Source organism: Vipera berus, assembly GCF_964194415.1.
Source record: "Vipera berus genome assembly, chromosome: 3".
NCBI classification, from domain to species: domain Eukaryota; kingdom Metazoa; phylum Chordata; class Lepidosauria; order Squamata; family Viperidae; genus Vipera; species Vipera berus.
Window position 1 is genome coordinate 55,136,006 of NC_138204.1, and position 26,246 is coordinate 55,162,251.

General features: G+C 41.1%; 1 protein-coding gene across 1 annotated transcript in view; it reads left to right on the forward strand.

Moving 5' to 3' along the window:
- SZT2 (SZT2 subunit of KICSTOR complex) overlaps positions 1 to 26,246 on the forward strand; it is a 103,129-nt gene that overhangs the window by 38,440 nt on the left and 38,443 nt on the right. Inside the window, exons 19-43 of the mRNA XM_081323409.1 lie at positions 2,317 to 2,485; positions 2,821 to 2,941; positions 3,036 to 3,149; positions 3,551 to 3,742; positions 3,818 to 3,921; positions 5,033 to 5,168; positions 6,110 to 6,238; positions 7,775 to 7,979; positions 8,246 to 8,358; positions 8,759 to 8,984; positions 11,850 to 12,003; positions 12,092 to 12,184; positions 12,332 to 12,413; positions 15,780 to 16,058; positions 16,271 to 16,406; positions 16,493 to 16,609; positions 16,701 to 16,764; positions 16,965 to 17,150; positions 19,063 to 19,344; positions 19,480 to 19,666; positions 20,838 to 20,915; positions 21,104 to 21,242; positions 22,144 to 22,249; positions 24,284 to 24,407; positions 25,119 to 25,271. Coding sequence (XP_081179535.1) covers positions 2,317 to 2,485; positions 2,821 to 2,941; positions 3,036 to 3,149; positions 3,551 to 3,742; positions 3,818 to 3,921; positions 5,033 to 5,168; positions 6,110 to 6,238; positions 7,775 to 7,979; positions 8,246 to 8,358; positions 8,759 to 8,984; positions 11,850 to 12,003; positions 12,092 to 12,184; positions 12,332 to 12,413; positions 15,780 to 16,058; positions 16,271 to 16,406; positions 16,493 to 16,609; positions 16,701 to 16,764; positions 16,965 to 17,150; positions 19,063 to 19,344; positions 19,480 to 19,666; positions 20,838 to 20,915; positions 21,104 to 21,242; positions 22,144 to 22,249; positions 24,284 to 24,407; positions 25,119 to 25,271 — 3,689 coding nt within the window. The remainder of the gene's footprint in view (positions 1 to 2,316; positions 2,486 to 2,820; positions 2,942 to 3,035; positions 3,150 to 3,550; positions 3,743 to 3,817; positions 3,922 to 5,032; positions 5,169 to 6,109; positions 6,239 to 7,774; positions 7,980 to 8,245; positions 8,359 to 8,758; positions 8,985 to 11,849; positions 12,004 to 12,091; positions 12,185 to 12,331; positions 12,414 to 15,779; positions 16,059 to 16,270; positions 16,407 to 16,492; positions 16,610 to 16,700; positions 16,765 to 16,964; positions 17,151 to 19,062; positions 19,345 to 19,479; positions 19,667 to 20,837; positions 20,916 to 21,103; positions 21,243 to 22,143; positions 22,250 to 24,283; positions 24,408 to 25,118; positions 25,272 to 26,246) is intronic.

A 26,246-nucleotide genomic window follows, 5' to 3' on the forward strand; every position in this document is an offset into this window, starting at 1 on the left:
ATGTATAAAATTGTTGGTTAGCTTATCTTCTTTTGTTATATCTCTGCATAGTCCTCTGTGCTGAAATAGAATGCTATTTCATAAAATGAATTGTAAAAACATGATGCAATAAAGAATTCTGTAGAAATTTCACAATGAATATGTAATGATTAATATGTTGTTGTTAGCTGTGAAGTCGTATCTGACCCATTGCGACCCTATGGACAACATTCCTCCAGGCCTTCCTGTCCTCTACCATCTTCTGGAGTCCATTTAAGCTCACGTCTACTGCTTCAGTGACTCCATCCATCCACCTCATTCTCTGTCGTCCCCTTCTTCTATTGCCCTCAATCTTTCCCAGCATTAGGCTCTTCTCCAGTGAGTCCTTCCTTCTCATTAGGTGGCCAAAGTATTTGAGTTTTAGTTTCAGGATCTGGCCTTCTAAAGAGCAGTCAGGGTTGATCTCTTCTAGGACTGACCGGTTTGATTGCTTTGCAGTCCAAGGGACTCGCAGGAGTCTTCTCCAGCACCATAGTTCAAAGGCCTCAATTCTTTGGCTTTCAGCCTTTTTTATGGTCCAACTTTCACTGCCATACATTGCAACTGGGAAGACCATAGCCTTGACTATACACACTTTTGTTGACAGGTGATGTCTCTGCTTTTTAGTGTGCTGTCTAGATTTGCCATGGCTTTCCTCCCGAGGAGCAAGCGTCTTTTAATTTCTTGGCTACAGTCCCCATCTGCAGTGATCTTGGAGCCCAGGAAAATAAAATCTGTCACTACCTCCATTTCTTCCCCATCTATTTGCCAGGAATTGAGAGGGCCGGATGCCATGATCTTGGTTTTCTTAATGTTAAGTTTTGCACTCTCCTTCTTCACCCACAACAAGAGGCTCTTTAGTTCTTCTTCACTTTCTGCCATTAGAGTGGTATCATCTGCATATCTTAGGTTGTTGATATTTCTTCCGGCAATCTTAATTCCAACTTTTGATTCATCTAGCCCTGGCTTTCTCATGATGTGCTCTGCATATAAGTTATATAGGCAGGGCGACCATATACAGCCTTGCTGGACTCCTTTCTCAATTTTGAACCAATCAGTGGTTCCGTGTCCAGTTCTCACTGTTGCTTCTTGACCCGCATATAGGTTTCTCAAGAGACAAATAAGATGGTCTGGTACTCCCATCTCTTTAAGAACTTGCCACAGTTTGTTGTGATCCACACAATCAAAGGCTTTAGCATAGTCAATGAAGCAGAAGTAGATGTTTTTCTGGAACTCCCTAGCTTTCTCCATGATCCAGCGTATGTTGGCAATTTGATCTCTAGTTCCTCTGCCTCTTCGAAATCCTGCCTGTACTTCTGGTAGTTCTCGATCCACATACTGCTGGAGTCTAGCTTGTAGGATTTTAAGCATAACTTTACTAGCATGAGAAATGAGTGAAATGGTGCAATAGTTTGAACATTCTTTGCCACTGCCTTTCTTTGGAATTGGAATGTAAACTGATCTTTTCCAATCCTGTGGCCACTGTTGAGTTTTCCAAATTTGCTGGCAAATTGAGTGTAGAACTTTTACTGCATCATCTTTTAAGATTTTGAATAGCTCAGCTGGAATACTGTCACCTCCACTAGCTTTGTTGTTGCTCAGCTTTTCTAAGGCCCACTTCACTTCACATTCTAGGATGTCTGGCTCGAGGTCAGTGACCACCTCATTGTGATTATCAGGAACATTAAGCTTATTCTTGTATAGTTCTTCTGTGTAATTTTGCCACCTCTTCTTAATCTCTTCTGCCTCTGTTAGGTCCCTGCCATTTTGGTCCTTTATCATGCCCATTTTTGCATTAAACGTTCATCTCTCCAATTTTCTTGAAAAGATCTCTGGTCCTCCCTATTCTATTGTTTTATTCCATTTCTTTGCACTGTTCATGATTAATATACTGTATATTCATCCTGACACCAATAAATTGGCCAGAAGCCACATTGCTTTAGTTTTGAATTTTATAAACTAAGCAACCGTTGTATATAATCTAAGATTGCTGAAGATAATTTTTTTTAGTCTCAAGCTTGAAGGCAAGGAAGATTGGAATTGTACTGGAAAGTCATCTAAGGATGATCTGGATCTTTAACTGTCCAAGGAATAGAAATACCTGTATTAGCCAGGTGAAAATGTGTGTGAGGCTAGAGCATACTAGATTTGATTTTATCTAAATTGGGTTAAAATAATTAAATATAGTTATTATGAATCTTTCTCCCTCCTGTAGAATTAATAATGGTTAGCAACTTCTGGAAAGCCTTTTCTGATTCACACCCTTCTGTGGAGTCTCATTACTTGCTTGCTTTCAAGTTTCTCTACAGATGAAGATAATGATACAGAAGTGGAGGCCATTGAGGTGGACATGGAATTGAACATTGTCACAGAATGCTGGGTTGAGCCTCAAAGCGGCTATGTGGATGGTGTTCAGGAGAGTTGGCAATACCTACACGGCTTATCCTACCAGAAAATCCCCAAAGCGGTATGTTTTTGTGCTGGGGAGAGGCAACATTTGCAGGGGTGTGGACTCTCAGCTAATATGCTGACTTTTGTTGAATCCCTTTTGTTGCAAGGGATTAAGACAGGGACCGCTTCCTTTCTATGGGCAGCAGGTGAAACAATTGCCAAAGCAACCTAAGCAGCCAAATGATTGGGTAGATTTTGTCTCACTGAAGAATGAGATGTGGCTTATGTTTGTATAATTGGCTCTGAATTATCCTTGCATTGCTGTGTCATTTTGAATGCATTTTTGAAACTTACTTTGAGTCCTTTTGAGTAGGTTTTCCAGTCTTCTCTTATTTCAGATTCCTTTTTCAGATCTATCCTCGAGATCTGTCCTGCATCCATACTGTGCTTGCTTTTGAGTATATCAGCCAACTTTGCCAAAATAAGGACTGGGTTTTCCCCGCATGTGACTCAAGGCCTGTTGGTGTTGAAGGTAATTCATTGATTTAATGCTTTCTAGACATTCCTTCATTAGGTCCTATGGACTTAATCCTGAGTATGGCATTTTATTTTATTTTTTGCTGTAGGTTGTGATGCTCGAAGTGGCTCTCGTATACATGAGATTCCTTTCCAGTTTGACCTCATGAAACTTTTACCAAAATGCCAGCAGATTGAGATGGTTTTTTTGATGCTTACAAGAGGCAAGTTGTGTCTATATGTGTCAAGGAAAGGATATCAGTTGTTCATTGTTTCTTGCCAATAGTGAAAATAAGGGATATCTGTAATGTGTGCCATCCTCTTTTGAACAGTCCCCATCTCACCAACATCTGGCCTTAATAAGAGTTTTCTGTTCAAATGTGTTTCTTGAGCAAACTTGACATTGCTGTCATAATTTGATGTTGCTGAAAGTATAATAATGAGCTTGATGGGAAGATCTCTACCAGTTAATATTCCTTATTTATTTCTGTTGTGTGGGATTTACTGGGTAGGGAAACTTTACATGTTGTTTGCCTATCTTGGCTACCAGATCTATATAAAGTGAATTGCTGTATTTTCCTAGCAGCAGGAGAAAGATTTACTCATAGTTTTTATTGTCTTGTAGAAAATGATGGAAAGGATTCTTCTTTCTTGCCCAATGAAATGCTTCTTGGCCTTTTTCATGGCTGTCTCCAGCATGACCTCAGTGACAGGGAAATCCCACTATTGGACACAGACCATGTAACTTTCATGGAGCAGGTGCTTCAGCGAGACAGAGATGGCCACCCACCCCCATTTAAGCTCTCTGTGGTCCAAGGTAAGAGAGAAACAGTAGCTAATTCTTCCCTGAGCTATTCCTCTGATAGTTTCTTACTGATGTGTTTCTTTCCAGAAGAACTTCCAAAGGCTTCCATTCCTTCTGAATGCCAGAATCTGAAAAACACTTATCACTCTTTTGGCAACAAAGATACAGCTACCTCTGCAAGTACATATCAGGTACGATGATCTTTTGAGCTCAGTGTCAACATTCCAAGTACGTCCTAGAATTTCTAGACCTGTGAATTTCTGTGCTTCCTGCAATTTGAAATTTTGAGGGGGGGGGTTGGGGAGGGAGGGGCGGCTTGGTTGAAGTAATCTAAAATGGGTTCCCTACCCCCTGGGCCATGGCCCACTACTGGGCCATGGCCTATTTGCAACCGGGCTTTGTGAGCGGTGCTGGTGCTCATGTGCTTGTGTGCCACTCAGCTTGCGCAAGCGCTGGGCCAGCATGCATGTACATGGGTGCACAGCTCAATTTGTGCAAGTCAAGCTGCACATAGATGTGCATGTACACCAGCCACTGCTCACGCAGTCTGGTTCCTCTCTCCTCCCTCCACTGGGCCGCCAAGCCGCAAAGGTTGGGGACCTCCGACCTAAAATGTGCTACGGTAGATAAGTGAATGGAAGAGTCTGATTTATGCGTAGAAGTCTAGCAGTTCCTTGATGGCTTAACCTTCTCCAGCCTGGCCCTCTTCAAGATGGAAATATTTTAGTTATGAAGGTATCACAGGTTCATGAAGTCTGTGTATCAGTTGAAAGTGATCCCTTAATATTTTTCAGTGTAATATCTTAGTTTTTCGTAAGACTCTACATGGGTTCATCTATCATGAAAAACCTCAGCACAGTGAACAAGGTTTTGTAGGCCAGGTTCATATTCCATGCATAATACTAAATCATTTGTGATCTGCAAACTTACACCAACTGAGTTCATACAATGTTAAGCCAAAATGAACCCTGATAGCTCCATGTGATCTGCGAATATAGTAGTTACTCTGTTTAGAGGTAGCAGGGATGAGGAATTCGTGAGCTTTGGATATTGTTGTACCACAGTTCCCTGCAGTAACGAGCAGGCTAGCCAATTATGAGACATGTTAAAATGTGTAATTCAGCGTCTGGAGAGCCACAGGTTTCCCGCTCATGGATGTTAAGATCTGTACAACTAAGTGATGGGAGCAATTAGCTTCTGGTACCAAAAAATAACAGTATATTTTGCTTCCTGATTAGGATGGAGGATACGTCAGCCGTATCTAAAAGCTATGCCATAATCCAGTTATGTTTCCTCTTTCAGACTCCAGTTAATATAAAGGAGTCAAAAAATGATATCTCACCAACATCTGTTACACTCTTTCCCCAATGGAGATGTTATGCCAAGCTGGTAAATCCACAGCATGTTTTCCTTACCTTCTTGCCAGCTCTTTTCTCAGGTAAAGGACTCTGCTTTTAAAGCTATATAGAGAATGCAAGAGAAGTTTGCTTTGGTTCTTCAGTTGTAAAGAAATGAGACAGGTATTTGCCTGTATATTGTAGTGAATGACGTGAACAGAATTTAAGCTTGCAAGATCTACTTTGCTTTTATAAGCCTAAAATCCTTCGGGTGCAAAGGATGTTCTTTTTAATTAAAGAATTTGGGGCTAAATTACTCTATTTTTAATGCTATATATAAACTGAGTTCATAGAGCTCAGCAATAACAGTCCATTCCTTATCTTTTCACTTCGTTGAGCTTTCTTCATTTCAGCAATGGAACTAGGTTTGATAGAAGAAATTAAATAAATTGTGGGAGGGGGTGTGTAATTCCTTTTTTAGTTAAGTCAGATTATGTATACCTAGGTGCATGTGTGTGTGCGCGCACTGTATTTTTGCTGTCCAGCTGTGCTACATAGTCTATTAATAAAAAGGATATGTTAATCAAAGCTAATCCTGCGCTCATAACCAATACAACCTGTGTTGCCGAATTTACTTTGTGTTTCACAAAATCCCTTGTCTTAGTGGGAATGTTCATGCTTTTTAAAGATGAGTTCAGTGTCTTGCCCTTTTAATTTACCCTCAGAAAGTGTTTATATATGATACCTTGCAATATAAGTTACAATATAAAGAGAGTCACTTATGCTGCCTAACAAATTAGTAATGATACATCGAAAGGATAAATACCAAACAGTTGTAAGTTTAAATATGCCAATTAAAAGCCTGCCCAGAGAGGTATCACAGAGTTACTACTGTCAATTTCTGATAGCCCCATGAGGAAAAAGGACTTTCTTGTGGTTAACATTTCCTAGCTGCCTAATAATGATCTTCATTTCATCCATCAGTTATATCCCATGGATGTATTTTGGTATTGCAATGCTTAACAATTATTTTGTTTTGCAGATGTACAGAGATTGATGGCTTCTGGGCCAGACCAACCCTCAAAAGAGACAGACCCTCCATTGCCCCAAGATGCACAAGAGCTGAAGCCTATAGCCTTGCTTCCAGCTGTCAGCGTGACCCCAGCTGATGGTATGAACCTTCTTGGCTTTGTTTGGCTGTGCTTAAATGTTGGATTGGGAATGTTGAGTGGAGAAATCACTGGTGACGTTAAATTATAAGCATTTGTGACTCTATATTAGAGTCTAGTGCAGCTATTTATGTGATCTTGGAACCTCACTCCTCACATCCTGGACTCTAGTCACGCAAACACTAGCTGCTACGGGGCAATCAGCAGTAGACCAGCAAAGACAGAAAAATCAAACAGTGCAAGGGCATGGTGCCACTTTGGGAAAGCTGAACTTAGACTAGATCAGATCAGAAACCTTAAATGCTAAAACAGGAAAAGATGCTTTAATCAAGCATCTTTGGCTATCAAATTTTTGACCTGATGCCTTGGGCTTATTTGTCTAAGACCAATTTAGGCATGAACTTGCAGTTCCTGATCTGAAATAACCAATTATTTATTTCTCTTATATACTAAGTCATACGTGCACGTAAGCATTTATAAGCAGCTCATGGAAGAGGAATAGTCTTCAGAGTTCTCTCTTCCTCCCTCCTGTAGGAAAAACAGCACTAAATCAGCCTTATTCCATTCCTCAGAGGAACTGGAAGCAGAATTGATGGTTCTCTGTAGATCTCAGTCATTTGCCATAGAAACTATATATTTCTGACCAAGAATGATTATGGGTGTTATCTCTTTATCTCACATAATCCCATGTGGTTTAATAGCAAAGACTTTTGTTGTCACCTTTTCATAGTAAGCCAGAAGAAATCTTTATGGTAGTTTATCATACTATTCTCTACTGTTGCCTAAAAGGCACGGCAAGTGAAGACTGCTTCCTGCTACAAGAGGTGTGGATTTTTTGGCACTATACAGCAGTCATCAGTAATGTTTACCTTATGGAGGTGAATTTAACTTCAGGTAATTGTAGAAACTAGTACCTGTTCTTGGCACTTATTTAAATAATGAGCATAATTAAACAATAAACTTTAAGAAAAGGAAATCTGCCTGAGATCAAACCATGCCTGGCTCATTTTCCATCTTCTTTCATCCACATTCTCAGTTGGCAATCAGACCAAGTCCAAATTAAAATTCAGCCTTCGTCACATGATGCATTGAAGAGCTGATAAGTTGCTTAATATCCAGCCCAGTGATTTGTCAGATTAGATCTTTATTGGGTGACTACTGTAGCAATAGCTCTCTGTGATCATAGGGAGAAGTTTTCTCTATCACTTCTTTGATCTTTTCTGGAATAGAATTGTCAACTTGCACCAAGGGGTTTCTGCTTGGAAAGCATGCACTCTGCTACTCCTGGTATTTTATAGTGGATAACAGCTGTTGCATGTTGGACAGGATAAAGAGCTTACAAGACTGCCATGTCATGTCATAATTAGAAACCACCCACCCACCCCACTTAATATTAACTATACACGACTGCGTGTTTCTCTGAATGTCTGAGGTTCTTTGTGAGTTGTATCCATTTTAAAGTGAGAACACTTTCCTTTTCATGTGTATTTTAATCATGAGAAGGCTGTTTCATCCCCGAGATATGTTTAATCCTGCAGAAACTGGCCAGACTGTAAAAGATCCAGAGGTTGGATCCAAAAAGGAAGGACGCATCTCCTTCAGCTGCCAAGCATCTCAGCCTGACCTGGGTGAGAACTGCCGAGTTCGCTGTCCTGTTTTTGTCTACAGTTGCTCCTTGGAGGTGCTACGGGAGCAGATGATAAATTCTAGGCCAGAGAAATCGCTACGGGATATTTTTTTCAGGTGAGGTCAGCTTGAGGCATACAAGAAATTCAGTAGCATCTGTATATGTTGTAGACTGAAATTGGACTGAGATAAAGGATGATGTAATCAGGACTCAGTATCCTAACAATTGATGGAAAAGCATGTATAAAGCTGTCTACAGTCTACGGAGTGTTTGTGTTGAAGCCACGACCATTAAAACATGAACACAACATCCAGAGACAGATTGAAGGGCATTTGGGGCCTTGCTTTTTTTCTTAGGCTTACTGGTTACTTTTGTCTTCCAGAAGCCAGTCTGTGGAGCGCCCCACCAGTGCTCCTTGGCTAGATTCCAAGCACAAGGAAGTGGTGAGTTACTGCACTTTGCTACAGGAACATTCTCACCAGTGCTACGTGAAAGGTAAGGGACAGAATTAACCTGCTGGGAGTGATGAGGTTGGAAAAAGTGGGGTGTTACACTTTAGGTAACAAAGACACCTTATGCTTGTCCTAGGACAGGGGTAGGCAACCTTGGCTCTTTTATGACTCATGCTGGCTCAGGAATTCTGAGAGTTAAAGTCCACGAGTCATAAAAGAGCCAAGGTTGCCTATCCCTGTCCTAGGATTAACCTAGTGCCTTGGGGTACCTGAAAAGACTGGACATTGCCATATTAATATAATAAATCTGTGCTCCAGGAAGCCTCGAAGACTAAAACCTGGGATGCCTTCTCTTTAACATTTGCCCTTCCTGCTTCGTGGTTGAAAAACTATCAGAGGCACATTTGCATGGACATTTAATATTTATGTTCCTCGTTCGACAGGACTGTTTCGGAGTCTTCAGCAGGGTCACAATATCAGCTCTCCTGATCTGTTAGTAGCCATGGATTATTGTGAGGAACTTCTGCAGGAGATTGATATCACTCGCTTCCTGCTGACACTATGTAATCATGTGCGCACCTTCTGCGAGCGCCACCAGCACCGACTGCTTGCCAGCTTAGCAGGAAATCAAGCATTCAAACCCCGCGGAGTACTAACTTCAGTTTCTAGGTAGGGTTAACATTCGATATAAAGATAAAAAACAGAAGGAATTGCTTATAGCAATAGCACTTAAAATTTTATACCGCTTCACAGTTGCTTTACAGCCCTCTCTAAGCAGTTTACAGAGTCAGCATATTGCCTCCAACAATCTGGGTCCTCATTTTATCGACCTCAGAAGGATGGAAGGTTGAGTCAACCTTGAACCAGTGAGAATTGAACTGCTGGCAGTCGGCAGAATTAGCTTGCAGTACTGCATTCTAACTACTGCACCACCACAGCTGATAGTCTTATAGTCTTGTACTGACTATAAACCAGGGTAAATATTTAGCACATTGGTTCTGTGACTTTTCAGGATTTTACATAAGGAAAAAGAAGGTATAAAAATATATAAGGTATAAAAATATATAAGGTATAAAAATATATGAAAATATAGGAGGAATTTGTAAAACTTCACATAGTGAAATTATCTTTTTTTAATAAAAAAAGTCTGGAGGGGCTTTTCACTTGAATTTTATCACTTATGACAAAATAATTAAAATGAAAGGAAGAAATTAAAATCAGAGAGAAACATAAATATGTCTCTTTCAATAGTACATGATACTATTAAATAATGCTTTGGCACTTTTGTTTCGAGCTTTTGAAATGATCAGCAGTTCTATCTTCTGTTTTTCTTTGGGCAACCTAGAAGTCAGAAGAAAGAATAAGAGAAATGGGGGGGGGGAAATGGATGGGAAGTAGAAGATGGGATTAATTTTTGCAAGTTGAGGAAGTAATCCAGTTGTTAAGTCATAGGTCCAAAAATTAAATGTAGATGCTCAGAGATAAATATAAACATGTAAATAATCTGGACTTAGTAAAAAAAATTGTGTTCAATATCCAAAAATCCCTTACCTTGGAAATAATCAGGAAAACAATTTCAAGAATTACTGACAACATCATTTTGTAGTGGTACGTTAGATTGTTGGTATGATTCATTGGGCTGACTTGCTAGCTTTCAAGCTTAGTTGATTTAGTCTTTTGTGGCAGAGACAATAAAGGATCATGTGACGCTTTAAGACTAACAAAATGTTATCATATAAGCCAGGGTTTGAAAGCAGTGTGATGTTTTGTTAGTCTTAAAGGCACAGAAGATTCATTTCACTTATGATTGTTTATCCTATATATTTTTGTAATTTCTTTGCTCAAACTATAGTTTAACATTTTCCCCGTAACCTCTTAACAACTTAATCTTATGCTCCCCCTTCATAACTTTTTGCCTATAGAAAATTTAGTGTGCTAAAAAAGTTAACAAGGCAGGTTAATCTCATGAGGAAATATGGCTTTCAAGTTATCTTAGACAAATACAGTAAATTTTATTTATTAGATTTTTATCTCGTCTTTATTACTTTATAGGTAACTCAAGAAGGTGGACATACATAATATTCCTTCCTCCTACTACTTTCCCTACAACAACAACCTTGTGCGGTGGGTTGGGCTGAGAGAGAGTGAATAACCCAAACTCTCTTAGCCGGCTGCACATTTGAGAGTTATTAAAATGATTGAAGATTGTAGATATGACATGATCTGGATAAATCAAAGTTTCTGGGACAAAAACGTTATTTTATGAGAAATAAAAGGAAGTGCTTCTGTCATTTATCATTTCTGATCAGAAATTTCAGGAAGTCATGCTCTTTATCAACAAAAAAGGGAAAATAGATTTCATATAAAGCAAGCTTCTAAAATTCGTATTTCATTACTAGTGATCACTTTCTAGCCCTTCTAGAAACATTCTAGATTCTAGAAATTTCTCTCTCGACATGGGAACAAGATATTCATTTTAGTTGTATTATTTTGTACCTAAGATCTGTGCATGGATGGACTGCCTAGGTTCACGTCTTGTGCTGAGTTTTTATGTGATCTGCTTATGATTTAAGAGAACCAACTTAATATTAAGAAGAGTTGAATTTCAATTTGGTTTATATTAAAGTAATAATTTGTCATGTGTTTGACTGACAGATAGCTGTGTTACACAGCAGGTGCTTGTTCTGTCTTAATAGTTCATGGAGCAACACATACAACTGTAATAGAGATTTTTTTTCTTACTGTGGATTCCCAATCTCTACTAATGGTAACTTCTTAACTTATTTGCTACTATATTTGAGGTACAGTGTAAAAAATATAAAGCTAGAAGCAATATTACAATATTATGGCTGGAATGTTGCTGTTCTGATTCTTAAAGAGACTGCTTGGGCACATAATAAATGACTTTTTCTGAGCTGCAATTAAGAATATAGTGTCCTAAGTACTACAAGCAAGTTCTGGTTTATAGAATTATTACAAATAGACCATGAGACCATTAAAAACACTGAAAATTAGAACAAATTAATGAGGAATAGAAAAAAATAAAAAATATATCTAGAGAGAAAGAGAAACTGTCAACAATTAAAGGTTCTTGAAAACATCTATGAAGAAAAATGGCTTGCTTTGTCTGAAAGAAATAAAAATAAAGCAAAAAAATTGTGGGGCTGTCCTAGTATTTTTATACTATTTATACAAATAGCATTTGTATTCAAATAGCATTTGTATAATGCTACTATCGCTTCAGAATAGTGATTAGACAACCATAACTGCATATGCCTATTACTACACACACTGCTGCGTTCTGCACTGTATTCAAGGGCAACCCCATGTAGAACATATTGCCAATATCTAACCAGGAAGTACTCAAAACATGAGTGCTTCTTCCAGCAAAATTGTTTTGCTTAAAGCAATCCTGTAGGCATCTGTGGGTATACTTTTATGTCTAACTACTAAGAAGAATTATGCTGGGGGATGGTTGTTAAGAAGGGATACATAGACTGGGTTGTTGTTTTTTCCCCCTGAATCCTGCTATAGTGCTGAAACCGAGGATTTCAGTGAAGCGGATTCCCATGGCTCTGCCTGTCCTTCCCAAGAGCCCCACCCGAGCTGTGACTCAGAATTCCCTCTCTCGCTACTAGACAGCAAGCAACCTTGCCAAGGGCAGCCTAACTTACAACAAATCATCCAGGTAAGCGGAAGACTGCTTCATTTTCAATGAGGTAATATGTTAAAGCTTTTTGAAGGTTGAGATTGTACCTTTCTTCTTTTCCATTCAGGATAAATTCTTGGAAATTAGCAGCTTGTATTTCAAGCCTGTGCCATCCAACCCCCATTACTATTTCTATTGCCCGCCTTCCACCAAAAAAGAGGTAGGAACATAAGTTTCTAGCTTTGTCGTCATCCTGTTCTGGGAGACCCCTATGAAAGGGCTTGAGCTTAAAAGAAGAATTTGGTACAAAGACTTTGGATTTGTTACACTGACAGGTTTTTGTTGTGGTTGTTGTTGTCGGATTTAGGAAGAGGTTTCACGGGACCATCAAGACAGAAAAGGCAGTGAAGACCTGGAGAGTTCAGAAAATGATCTGGCAACTGACGAAGGTATTAAACCTTTCTGTACTCGCTGATGTGAGATTTGGAGCCGTAGATGGCGTGCTTGGTGCAGTTTGATAATTTGGTCAAGAATGTTGCAATCGTGGAGATGTGAACTAGGGCAAGGACGCCCAGATTTAAGTGTACCTTTCAGTCGCAAAACCTCATTTTTCACCAGTCAGTACTCTCGGCCCAAGTTACATCACAGAGTGGTTATTATGGGGAAAAATTGGAAGATCCAGAGTTACAGAAAAAAAGTGGGATCTAAATTAAACAAATAGAAATAAATACGGGATTTTACTTGGACTTCAGTAAGGCATTTGATAAAGTAGATCACAACCTACTACTTGATAAAATAGAAAAATGTGGGTTAGATAGCATCACCACCAGATGGATTCGTAGCTGGCTGACAGGCCGTACTCAGCGTGTGGTCCTCAATGGAACTGCATTTACATGGAAGGAAGTGTGTAGTGGGGTGCCCCAGGGCTCTGTTCTGGTCCCAGTGCTCTTCAACATCTCCATCAACGATTTGGATGAGGGGATAGATGGGGAACTCATCAAATTTGCAGATGACACCAAGCTGGCAGGAACAGCCAATACTCCAGAAGATAGGCTTAAAATACAGGAGAATCTGGACAGACTCGAACACTGAGCGCTATCTAACAAAATGAAATTCAATGGTGAAAAAAGTAAGGTTCTACATTTAGGCAGGAAAAATCAAATGTACAGGTATAATATAGGTGGTACCTTGCTCGATAGTAGTAACTGTGAGAGGGATCTTGGAGTCCTAGTGGACAATCACTTCACTATGAGCCAGCAGTGTGCTGCAGCTGCCAAAAAAGCCAACACAGTGCTAGGCTGCATTAAAAGAGGGATAGAATCAAGATCAAGTGAAGTACTAATACCACTTTACAATGCATTGGTAAGGCCACACCTGGAATACTGCATCCAGTTTTGGTCACCACAATGTAAAAAAGATGTTGAGACTCTAGAAAGGGTACAGAGAAGAGCAACAAAGGTGATTGGGGGACTGGAGGCTAAAACATATAGGGAACGGTTGCTGGAATTAGGTATGTCTAGTTTAATGAAGAGGAGAACTAGCAGTGTATGTGTAGTTTAACGAAGAGAAGAGTGAGGGGTGAAATGATAGCAGTGTTCCAATATCTCAGGGGCTGCCACAAAGAAGAGGGAGTCAAGCTATTCTCCAAAGCACCTGAAAGCAGGACAAGAAGCAATGGATGGAAACTAGTCAATGAGACAAGCAACCTAGAACTAAGGAGAAACTTCCTGACAGTTAGAACAATTAACCAGTGGAACAACCTGCCTCCAGAAGTGGTAAATGCTCCAACACTGGAAGTTTTTAAGAAGAGACTGGCCAGCCATTTGTCTGAAATGGTGTAGGGTTTCCTGCCTGAGCAGGGGGTTGGACTAGATGACCTCCAAGGTCCCTTCCAACTTTACAATTATTTATTTATTTATTTATTTATTTATTTATTTATTTATTTATTTATTTATTTATTTATTTATTTATTTATTTATATATATATATTCCATTTATATCCCGCCCTTCTCCGAAGACTCAGGGCGGCTTACAAGCTTAGCAGTAGCCTTCATTCTATGTATATACCTGCTTATTAGGGCTTTTGCCCCCCCCCCCAAGCGGCATTATTACAAAGTCAGCTTAATTGCCCCCAACAATCTGGGTCCTCATTTTACCTACCTCGGAAGGATGGAAGGCTGGAAGGCTGAGTCAACCTTGAGCCTGGTGGGATGCGAACCTGCAATAATTGCAGGCAGCTGGTGTTACTTTAAGGAGGCATTAGCCCACTGCTCCACCAAGGCTCTTTTTAATTATTATTATTATTATTATTATTATTATTATTATTATTATTATTATTATTATTATTATTATTTTCCCATCACTCCCTTGATTGGATGAAATTTGCTGTGAGAGAATACCTGAATACCCAGCATTGCCGAATCATATTTTTTGTTTGGGTAAGCAAATTAGATGCAGAGAGAAGGATCCTTGCTGAGCAGTGCTTTGGAGGAGTGAAGACAGAGAGCCACTAGGACTACAATTCCCTACCTGACTGAAAGATTTCCTTGTCTCCCCAGCTATACCTGTATTTCTTGCTTTTGGCCAGGATATGGTCAGTCAAGATAGCTGTGTGTTTCAGTTTTCCTAGAATAATTTGTTTCCGAAAGAAAGATTCCTAGTTCATTTAACTCAGAGTTCCCCAAACTCTCTGGCTTTGCAGACCAGAGGGGAGGGAGGGAGGGAGGGGGGGATGGTTCCACGCAAGCAGCGGGCAAACGTGACTGCTGCTCATGCAAATGGAGTGCGCACGTGCTCGCCCACTGCTCATGCAAGTAGGGATGCACACGCACTTGCCCGCCACTTCCGCAGCCTGGTTCCAAACAGCTGGGCTGGGGCTTGGGGACCTCTGATTTATCTCACCTACAGTCCCAAATTGTTATGAAATATTGTCCAATACAGTCTTACATCAATAGTGGAAATCTGTGGCCTTCTAGATTGCAGATTGGATTGCAGAGCTCATTATTCTCTGCTATTGGTTGTGCTGAGTATGGCTTAAGGCCAGTGGCAGCACCTAGGGAGCAACACATTCCCTGCCCTTGTCTTAAGGCTACGCAGCCAGCACTGTTCCATGGCTTTACCTTAAAGGTTGGAATTCAGGTAAGGGTGCTCCTGTTAGTCTGAAGCAATCATTTGTGTGTATCCATAGACTTGCAAGGGTGCTTTTGATGAGTCCAGAGAGCAAATGTTAGGCATAACTGATTTTCTAGGGCACATACTCTCCATAAAAAGTCGTGTATACATCCAGACGTATACCTGCTGATTTACAAGAAAATGAAAAGTTGTGCTAGAGCCAATGTAATATAAAGTGGGCAAAATAGTATGGAGAGGATAGTTTTGCCGAAGGGAAACAAATCATTGTCCATATGGCCAATTGTACTGTATTACACTGGGAAATACAATTTCTACAAATGGAAATCATGCTAATCTCAGTTGTAACAGAATTACATGCCATGCTGTCAGTCACTGATTGGCCAGCCATACAGGCACTGCTGGGCCATTGCTTAATCAATCACTGTAATGATTTTAGCTCATATTCACGTACAACTTGATATTTTTGATATAAATTACCACCACTGTACTTTTGCAATTAGCTGTTATGCTGTCCTTTTTATCCAAAGCCGATTTATCTTACTAATGTTACTGTTGTTGTTTTTTTAAAAAAAAATCCTCTTAGGCAACATTTTTAAAAGAGGACTGATCCACTTTCGTAGAAGAAATCTTTTGGTACTTTGACAACTTCTTTTAAAATTGATCAATGAATTCTTTTTAAATAGGGAACACATCCAGCTACGCCATTGGCACTGAAAGTGACCCAGAACTGGAGGTAGAATATCGGGAGCGCTTGGACCAAGAATTTTTAGAAGCTGGCTCCTTGTCAGACTCCAACACTGTTAACCAGGATGATGACTCCTTCAGTGTCCTGGGAGACTCCTTGGCAGAACAGGAGCTGCTGGAGCAAGACATGCCTCCCCTCTTTATGCATCTGACTTGTTCTGTGAAGCTACGCAGCCAGCACTGTTCCATGCCTGTTCGCTCCCTACCGACCTGCCTAGGTGAATGAAAATGAACAAGATGAAGGTTGGGGGTGGGAATGATGGAGCTGTAATTATGGGAGACGTTGCATATGGCCAGATAGAAACTCCCAAAGGAAATGTGGATTGATGGAGTTCTGTGGCTGAGCTCCAATCTCTCCCCCCACCCACCAACACTTGGCAAAGAAGCATAAAGAGTGGTCTCTGTGAATACTACCTTCTGCTTTCTATAGGAGATGTGCTGGGCGACCTTGAAAGCTCTAAGGCACTTCACACAATTGACCTTTCTGACCTTTGTGTGACCCTTGACATTTTTGTCCTGACCGTTCCTCTGGAGATCGAAATGGTGAACGATTTACATCACAATAGGTGGGAACTCGTGATGGTCAAAGGGTTGGGGAGTTTTAAAGCTTGGGGGGAAAAAAGTTCAGACGTTATTTCCTCTCTTTCCACAGATACACCTCTGAGAGCAGTGTCTCCTTCACCCGTTCTCCAGGGCAGCCCTCTTCTTTCCGTTCAGATGATGAGCTTATGCACACCTTGGACAGAATGCCATCCTCCTCAACTGATTGGTATTATTTTTTTTCTATCAATGTCTGTGCTGAGATGTGTGAATTGAAGACTCTTAGGTTCAGAGTGTGCATTCTCATCTTTATTTTCAAGGCATCCAGCACTCTCCAATCTTCCTGCAGTGCACAGGCAAGCTGTTGAAGCCACTATGACTGAAGTGAGTCTATCTGCCCCTGGGATTGGGGCAGCTGGAAACTTTGGGCATTATCATTTTTCCTCTGCTCTTCTGTGCCAGAGCATGGCCTGGCTACAAACCATTATTGGTAGGAATGCAGTGAGATTCTTACTGGAGAGTATTCCATTCCATGATCTGGACTTTGCCACATTCTCTTTCGTGTCTCCTCTCTCCTTTCTCAGATCCGTTGGCTCCTGGATGACGAGATTGTGTCAGCATTGCGTTACTCACAGCCTGTTACTGCTAGCATCTTGAGTCAAGCAGCTTCTCACATCTACAGTTGCCAGGGCCGTCCAAGCTGCCATTGTGAGGTGGTCCCTCTGCAATTTGTGTTTGGACCTGAGAATTCTCTGGAAAGGTTTCGTGAGGTAAGCATGGTTTTATCCCTTTGCCTTTTTATAAAAAAAAATTCTGATAGATTTTATGTGATTTCTACAGTCTAAAATCCCTGGATAACAATTAAACATTCCTAAGGCCCTGTGATTGCGCATAGCCCCTAAAAGCCTGAGCTATAACCCTAAGGGACCTCCAAAATGTTCATCAGCAAATGGGGCACTGTATCCACATCTGAAGCAAGTAGAGGCACCTTGAATCCACTTGCGGTGCCTTCTCTCTGCCTGGTGACTGCTGCTAGAAGAAACCTCCCTTTTTCCAAGGCATGTATAGTAGCTGCATGCGTTCAGGAAAATAATTACGTTGTGTGGAACAGAAGAGAATAAAGATCAAATACACGGCAGGCAGGAGTATTTTATTTTAATGAAATGTAAATTAAATTAAGTCAAATTTAGGGACTTCTTATTTTTTTTCTTTATCCCAGCCCTGCTTACTTCTGAAATAGGCATTTGGATGCCAAATTTAAAATGCCTTCAGCCTGGAAAAGTTCTGCATCTCTGCCTTGGATGTTAAACCAAACCATGGTTGTCATTTCACAATAAAAAAAAACAGCAGTACATATTGCAACTGTAAGAAATAATAATATAATGAAACATCCCAGGCCAAAATTAAAATTACTGAGTAATAAAAATAAAACAAAAATGAAAACTTATAGCCAAAAAACCCATGGCACCACTTCATTTAAAGCACCTCAAATCGATCTGTTTTTATTAACTTATTAAAAGCCAGCAAAATGGAGCACAGATTTCCAAGGGAAAGCTATTCCATAACAGCATTTATTTATTTATTATTTATTTATTTATTTATTTATTTATTTTTGGGACTTATATGCCGCCCTATCTCCCGAAGGACTCAGGGCAGCTAACAACAATAAAAACAACAATACAAAAGTTAAAAGAAATTAAACAAACAGCCCCAAAATAAATTAACTAAACAATTAAAAATTAAAACATTTTAAAAACCCGTCGTCAATCCAGGTCAGCCTGATGAAAAAGGAAGGTTTTGAGGTCACGGCGAAAGGACCGGAGATCCGGGGCCATCCGGAGCTCAAGGGGGAGTTGGTTCCACAGGGCTGGCGCTCCCACAGAGAAGGCCCTCCCCCTGGGGGTCGCCAGCCGACATTGTCTAGCCGACGGCACCCTGAGGAGGCCCTCTCTGTGTGAGTGCACTGGGCGATGGGAAGTCGTCCCCGGCAGCAGACGGTCCTGCAAATATCCCGGGCCTAGGCCATGTAGGGCTTTAAAGGTAAGTACCAGCACCTTAAATCTCACCCGGAAGACAACCGGTAACCAATGCAGCTCACACAGGAGGGGTGTAATATGGGAGTATCGGGATGCTCCCATCACTACAGCATTCCCACTGAAAAGCTGCACCTGCAAATGTCAGCTCCACCTCACTTTAATGAAGTGAGGAGTGATGTCAGTTTCTCCTGGGATATATGAGTCTGGCAGGTTGACTCTGTCTGGAGAAGATAATTCTGCAAGTTGCATATAGGTTAAAACCAGCACTTTGAATTATACCCAGAAGCCAGTGCAGGCTGTTTTGCCAAGGTTTTGTTAGCTGCCCAGAGTCACTTTAGTGAATATGGATACACCTAGAGAAGGATCTGGAATTTACCACAAACTCTTTCAAAACTGCGAGCATCACTTTCTCCCATAATGAATCCTACAAAACTGCCTGGATCCCTGGAAGTGACTCCTCACTTCCCTCAACATATTCCCAGACAGCCTGGCTATTTGTGCTATAACCTCACTGGGTAGTCACAGGGTACCAGCAGTATGACAAAACTGGCTTCCCAACCATCCACCCAACTATGCCCTCCCTTCAGTTAGTTTAGGCCCACAGAATAGATTTCCCTCTGGCTGTCCCTTCTATTTTCTCTTGTAGGAGTTCCAGAAAATGCCCTTGCCCAGCTATGTCCTCAATCCTGAGGGGAGTGATTTCTACTATGCATCTGTTAGTCGCCTGCACGCCTCAGTAAGTGGACCCAGCCCTTCTGTTACTCTTGAGAGCACTATGACAGGAGGCAGGTGTGAAAGCAGCAGCAAAACCGAAGGCTCCCTACCTTGTTCTACTCCCCCTGATGAAGCTCAAAGTCTCTGGGCATGGCCAACAAATGAAAACAAGACTGGAGAATGTCTGGACATAAGTAACCAAGCACCTGTTGAGGTAGGTGTTAGACATGATTGAACCAGATGAGAGATTTAACGGTCATTGGTATGGGACCACAAAGGTGACTGTTGAGGAAACATCCTGGACTATCTGATCAGCAGAACTTTGCTCTGTTTCTTTTCCATGATGCAGGTGCCAGACCAGTTAACATTTCTGGATCAGACCAGTGCTTTGGAGCAGGGTTGTCCAGGTGAGGAAACTACTTTGACACAAATGCAACCTCAGGCTTCCTTTTCAGAGAAGCGGAGCAGCGAGCAATCTCCGTTAGCTACACCGTCTGTACCAAATTTAACAGATTCTGTGATCCCCAGCAAAGAAGGTGAGAAACTGTCACCAAACATTCACAAGTATGACATATAGTTTTCAAAATGAAACGTAGTCTTCTGAAATGGGCCATGCGGTACTGAACTCTTGCAGCTTTTTGCGCTTCTCTTTTACTTACTTTATTTATTTGTACCTACCTTTATTATTTTTACAAATAATAATTTTACTTATCCAACACACCTTCCTCCTATTTTCCTCACAACAACGACCCTGTGAGGTGGTTTGGGCTGAGAGAGTGTGACTGGCCCAAAGTCAGCCAATTGGCTTTCGTGGCTAAGGCAGGACTTGAACTCATGGTCTCCTGCTTTCTAGCCTGGTGCCTTAGCCACTAGACCAAACTGGCTGCTTTTGTTCTGCTCACTTCAATAGAACTAATTATAATTGATGCTACTTTGGAGTTACTTTGATTTAAAGTATAGTAAATTTTTATCGGTTGACTTTATTCTTGATGTACTGCTTTATGAAGGACAGTTAACATCAAAGATCCGGAAGGCTTTTACTTGTTTGCTTTTTAAATTTTATACACTTTCAAGTCAAATCTACTTTTGTGTGTGTGTTAGAGAGGATTTAGTATATTTTTGTTATGCATCCATTTGCTGTTGCATGTCTGCATTTCCCTTTAGTATTTTCCATTGCTTACTGGAACTCTTCGAACAAAAATGTAGCACTTCACGCTGATAGAAACTCCATGTTCAAGTCATCACCTTTTCCTTAGCCCTGACTGTTACACCAAAAGTTGTGATCTTCAGTAGGGGTCTGTTAAAATGCTTTTCTTCATAACGTTACTCCGAGATTGATTTTTTTTTTTACGATCAAGATCATTTTAGTACTGAGACTACAGTTCCAGAAAGCTACTGCATGTCTCGCATTTCAATTTTGGTATTTATTTATTTATTAAACTTAAGCTCTTGAAGTGTGACGTGGCTCTTGTGTAATTTCTGAAATCACACGATCTGTGCAGTAGTCAGGATTTCTTTTTTTTTAAAAAACAAACAAACACTTGTGTGTGCTATTGGTATGCTTGTATCCTTTTCAGGCTCCATTCTTGATGCTTGAGGTGTAGATTGTCGATTTTGATGTTTAAACCAAAGATTCTCCTCAAGGACGTGAGGAATCTTTTCACCTTGGGAGAAGTCTCTTAAGGGCATCTGACTCATTCTTTACAGGTTGTTACAGGAAGCAACAGCTTAGTCAAGTGCAAAGTTTGGTGTCGAGCCAGGGAAGCATGGATTCTGATCTTCTTGGTGAGTGGATGGGTTGCACCTTTGCCATCCAGTTTTGGATAACTGGGGAAATAATCTGTCTAGGATTTCCTGACAATATCATAGATGTGGACTGTTGTAGAACCATTGGACTCCCCAGGAATCTGATATTTTTAGGATGAATTTGGGTGAACCCTTCACAGACCGCCGGATACGTTTTCATCTTCCAGGATATGACGGAGGTAGCAGTGATTCTGAAGGCGAGGAGGCACTGACGAGTGACCTAGAATCCAGGTGCCCTCTCATACCTGCCTTCTGGCTGATCGTCAAGATCCACCAGGACCGGGTTGAAGTTTATTCCCATACACGGTAAGATCCTGATTCTCGTGGCTCCCTAAGCAGAGGTGAGGAAGTGGTAGCCCTGAATGATTTTTCTGACATGGAATTGGATGATCTGCGAATGTGCACATTTGAGAGCTCAAACTAGGAAAGAGAAAAGGAGATGCAGCTTTTATTGGCTGTGAATGTCACACCCCAAATCAGATATAATATTAGCATCTTGTCAGTGTGCTGCTTTCCTCTCATCCTTATTTTTCATTTTATCATATTCATTCAATGATACAATGAAAGAAAATTGTGTGTGGGAATGTTGCCCAAACTTTGCGTGTGTATTGCCCAATCTGTACCAACTATATATTATTTTATTTATTTTTATTTATTTTAATTCCATTTATATCCCGCCCTTCTCCGAAGACTCAGGGCGGCTTACAAGCTTAGCAGTAGCCTTCATTCTATGTATATGCCTGCTTATTAGGGCTTTCACACACACACACCCCAAGCGGCATTATTACAAAGTCAGCTTAATTGCCCCAACAATCTGGGTCCTCATTTTACCTACCTGGGAAGGATGGAAGGCTGAGTCAACCTTGAGCCTGGTGGGATGCGAACCTGCACTAATTGCAGGCAGCTGGTGTTACTTAAGGAGGCATTAGCCCACTGCTCCACCAAGGCTGATATTACCTGGGATAGACTGAAATTCCTATAATTCCGCTTGGCCAGGGAATTAAATAGTATTGTTTAGTGCAGTTCTGCTGACTTGGGAATTCTGGGAGTTGAAGGCCACACTTCTGAAAGATTTGAAAGTTGAGAAACACTAATCTAGTGCCTCTAGAGGTCATCAAAGTGGGAGATAATAGCACTTTACGCTTGGAAATGGAGGTTTCCTCCTGAGTCAAGTTATAAGACTTTCCTTTTTCTTCTCTCTCTATAGCAGCTACAGTGCAGTAAAAGCAACACAGAATGAGGAAGGAGAATGCATACAACTTCACCGGACAATGGTAAAGAAGGTTGGAGAGATTTGTCGTGTTGTTAACCAGGTAAGTAAGACACATTCAAGCTCTAAAGCCTGTTCCTTGAATGATAACAAGCCTACTCCATAGTTTCCTGGAGCAGTACTGCTTTCGTGTGAGTAAGAAATTACAAGCCTCTTAAAAAAAGTTATCCTACACGTCTGTTAGAAAGTAACCAAACTGAGAAACTGTAGGTCAGTCACCTTAACATCTGCATCTTCCCAAAGAGAGGAAAGGGAATTCTGCAAGGACAAATCCCATTGGATGGGAATGACCCCATTGACACTGTGTACTTAGAATTCCAAAAAGCTATTAGCAAAGCTCCTCATCAAAGGCTCTTGAATAAATAAGAGAACTGCTTTAAAACAGATTAAACAACAAAAAGCAAATAAACGATATTTCAAAAGTAGAAGAGTATTTGATAAGACCACTACTTTTTAACCTTTCCATTTGTTATTTTGGCTTAGAGGAAATTGTTTTTTGCACAGGTTTGTGGCTTATACCAAGCTATTCAGAAGGCTGAGAAACAAAAATGAACAGAGGTTAAATCTGTCAAGGGCATATTAGTCTTAGACTTTTGGTCTTACTTTCAGGGTAAGGTTGACATGTCTCCAAATACTATTATAGAAGAATAGTGGCATGAGAGATGTGATACCATCTTCCGTTTGTGAGCACGCCAAGGGCATCTGATTGGCCAGTAAGACAACAGCAGCTTTCAATCATGGTATCCTTCCAGGCCGACTTTGGGAGTAGGGAGTATGAAGTTGTGCTCGCTCTTCTTCTGGGATTAGTTCCAGTTGAAATTGATATCTTGTTTTCTTTTCTCAGAGACCCCCTCCTTTGTGGGGTGCCATGGGCTCAGTATCTCTCCCCTCCTATTTAATATCTACCTAAAGCTGCTGGATGAAGTCACCCATTGAATTGGGGTGAAGTATGCTCTGTTTTAGGGACGCGGTGGCTCAGTGGGTTAGGACGCTGAGCTTGTCGATCAGAAGGTCGGCAGTTTGGCGGGTCGAATCCCGAGTGCCGCGTAACAGAATGAGCGCCTGTTACTCGTCCCAGCTTCTGTCAACCTAGCAGTTCGAAAGCACGTAAAAATGCAAGTAGAAAAATAGGGACCACTACGGTGGGAAGGTAACAGCGTTCCGTGCGCCTTTGGCGTCTAGTCATGCCGGCCACATGACCACGGAGACGTCCTCGGACAAGCGCTGGCTCTTCAGCTTTGAAACGGAGATGAGCACTGGCCCCTAGAGTCGGAAACGACTAGCACGCATGTGCGGGGGAACCTTTACCTTTACCTATGCTCTGTTTTATATCTCCACCCCAGGCTGTCTGAATAATGCTATGGAGGTGCCTGGGGGTGGCTTAGTGGCTCTGGGTTTGGACCTCCTGCTCTGAGGAACATTTTAATATTTTGTTCTGGGTGGGATGGCAATGCCCCAGACAGATCTGGTATACAATCTGGAGCTCCTGAATTTTTGACCTGCTCGAGAAGCAGGTGGTAGTTTGGCTAGGAGGCCTTTGTACAACTTCGAGTTGTGCATCTGTTGTAGCTATTCCTGGACTCTACCTGTTCTATCCAATCTGGTAGGAGAGGTGTGTGACTGGTCCTGTTAGCTAAGGAGTTAATGGTGGGGCCTGGGAGATCCATTTTTTCCTATGGTACCTGCCCTTTGAAACATCATCCCCCTGAGATTAGATTGGCTTCATCCCTGTTAAATTTACACAGGGCTTTGAAAATGAGTTTGGCCTGAGCCTGGGGCCCTGAGCATGTGATGGAAACCGTCTTCTGGCTGGGTGGATAATTGGTTGGATGATGCCCAGCTGCTGTGTGTTTTATTTTTATTTTTGATATTGCATATTTTATGTATTTTATTGTAAACTGCCTAGAGTCATGTATGTGAAATGTGTGTGTGTGTGTGCACGCGCACACACACAAACACACACACACAAACTCCTACTTCTTTGAACAATTTTTAACAAACAACACCGGGGGGGGGGAACTGTTCCTGATATGAGGAAACAATTAAATTAACGCTTGCTGTCCCCTTTTCTTTAAAGCGGTTGCTGCTACAAGATCTACATGATAGCCACATTTGTAATTCTCTGTTGGTCGCTGAGAGTGAGGAGGATATCTGGAAAAGTGAAACACCTTATACCTATCGGCAGCGCAGTGGGCCTGATGGTAGGAGCTTAAAGATAATTCTTGCTTAATGACCCTCCTATTTAGCAACCATTCAAAGTTATAACAGTGTAGAAAAAGTAACTTTTATGACAAGCTCTTGCCAAACATTGCAATAGTCACCTGATTAAGATTCTGGCACTTTGAAACCAGTGGGCATTTATGACCATCACAGTATCTCACAGTCACATGATTGCTATTTGCACACTTCAGAGCCAGCTTCCAACAAACAGACTCAATAAAGAAGCCAGCAGTAAAATTGGAAGTTATGGTGATAGCTAATTTAATTATTTCAGGTGATTAGTTTAACAACTCCAGTAGAAGTGAAGTTGTTGCAGTCACATGATGTCTTGCATTAAGCTTAGTGACGGAGTTGGTGGTCCCAATTATGGTTAGTAAGCTAGGATTATGTTTATTCCAGTTACCTACATCAACAGACTTCCCATCAACAATAGAAAAACAAGTCTCCCCCCCTTTTCTATTCTGTAAGATTTATGGCAGTATCTTGAATTGAAAATCTCCTTGCTTGTTTCCGTTCACCCACCGCTGCTTATATATTTCCATACTTTTCTGCAAGTCTAACAGTATCTATTGTATGTTTGGGTTTAGACTGGGATGGGTGTATGTATAGAAAATATTGGTGCTTGATTTTGGGGTTAGCTGTTGAAAAGTGGTGGAGAGCAGATCTGTGAAATATTCTTTACGCTTGTTCAGATTATCCTGGAGAGGAAAGCTACCAGCCTCGTGACTATCTTGCAGCCACTATGCAGTTCATACCTGGACATTTTGCCTGTGATGCAGTCTGGAGTACCACCATCCATGTGCATTCAAGGCTTAAGATGGGACCCAATATGGGTGTTGCACGTGGTAGGTATTTGGGCATTTAAAAGGCTATTCCTAGACTGTCCTTTCTTGGAATAAACCTTGTGTCCTGCCACAATAATCCTCTCCTTCCTGTTAGTTGGTACTCATTAGGACAGGGATAGGCAACCTTGGCTCTTTTATGACTTGTGGACTTCAACTCCCAGAATTCCTGACTCAGCATGGCTGGTCCAGGAATTCTGGGTATTGAAGTCCACAAGTCATAAAAGAGCCAAGGTTGCCTACCCCTGCCCTAGGAGATAGGGAAGGCATTGATAGGGTAGGCCAGAACAGGATAGGGCTTCATGTCAGAGACCAGATCAGGCAATGATACAGCAGTCTCTTGAAAAGAGTGGGATCCAGATATGGGGTGTGGGGGTGATGGTAAGTGGTATCTGGGTGAATGCATCATGTAATTAAAAAAATGAGAGAATTTTATAGGAGGGGATTCTGACATTAGAATTAAGATGTTTTAGTATCAAGCTTTGAGCTAAGCAATTGGAAGAGCTTGTACTTCCACAGTAATTAAAAGAGATGTGTTAAAAGCAGGGCTGCCCAAACAAGTGAAGCCCCATCCGCTGGATGCAGGCAGCACACGAAACCACGCCCTCTCTGGTCCACGGAAAAATCTTTTCCCACATAACCGGTCCCTGGTGCCCAAAAGGTTGGGGGCCACTGTTTAAAGAAATGACTTCTGTTTTTAAAATTGCTAAGTACCATAGATAAAGTTAGCATGTATTCCAAACAATTTTGTCCAAATATTCTCCGATACTTAATACCTTAATTGGAACTCTGCTAGCATTTAATACTTTTTCACATATTGTTTAATGCCTATTAAATAATATCAAATGAAGATGGTTTTCAAATATTTAGATAAGTTCAGGAGATTGGCAATTGTGAAGTTGGGTTGAACGAATGGGCTGTAACCATGAGAGACTTAGTGGATTGGTATCTGAAAATCGCTATAGATTGGGCATTAAA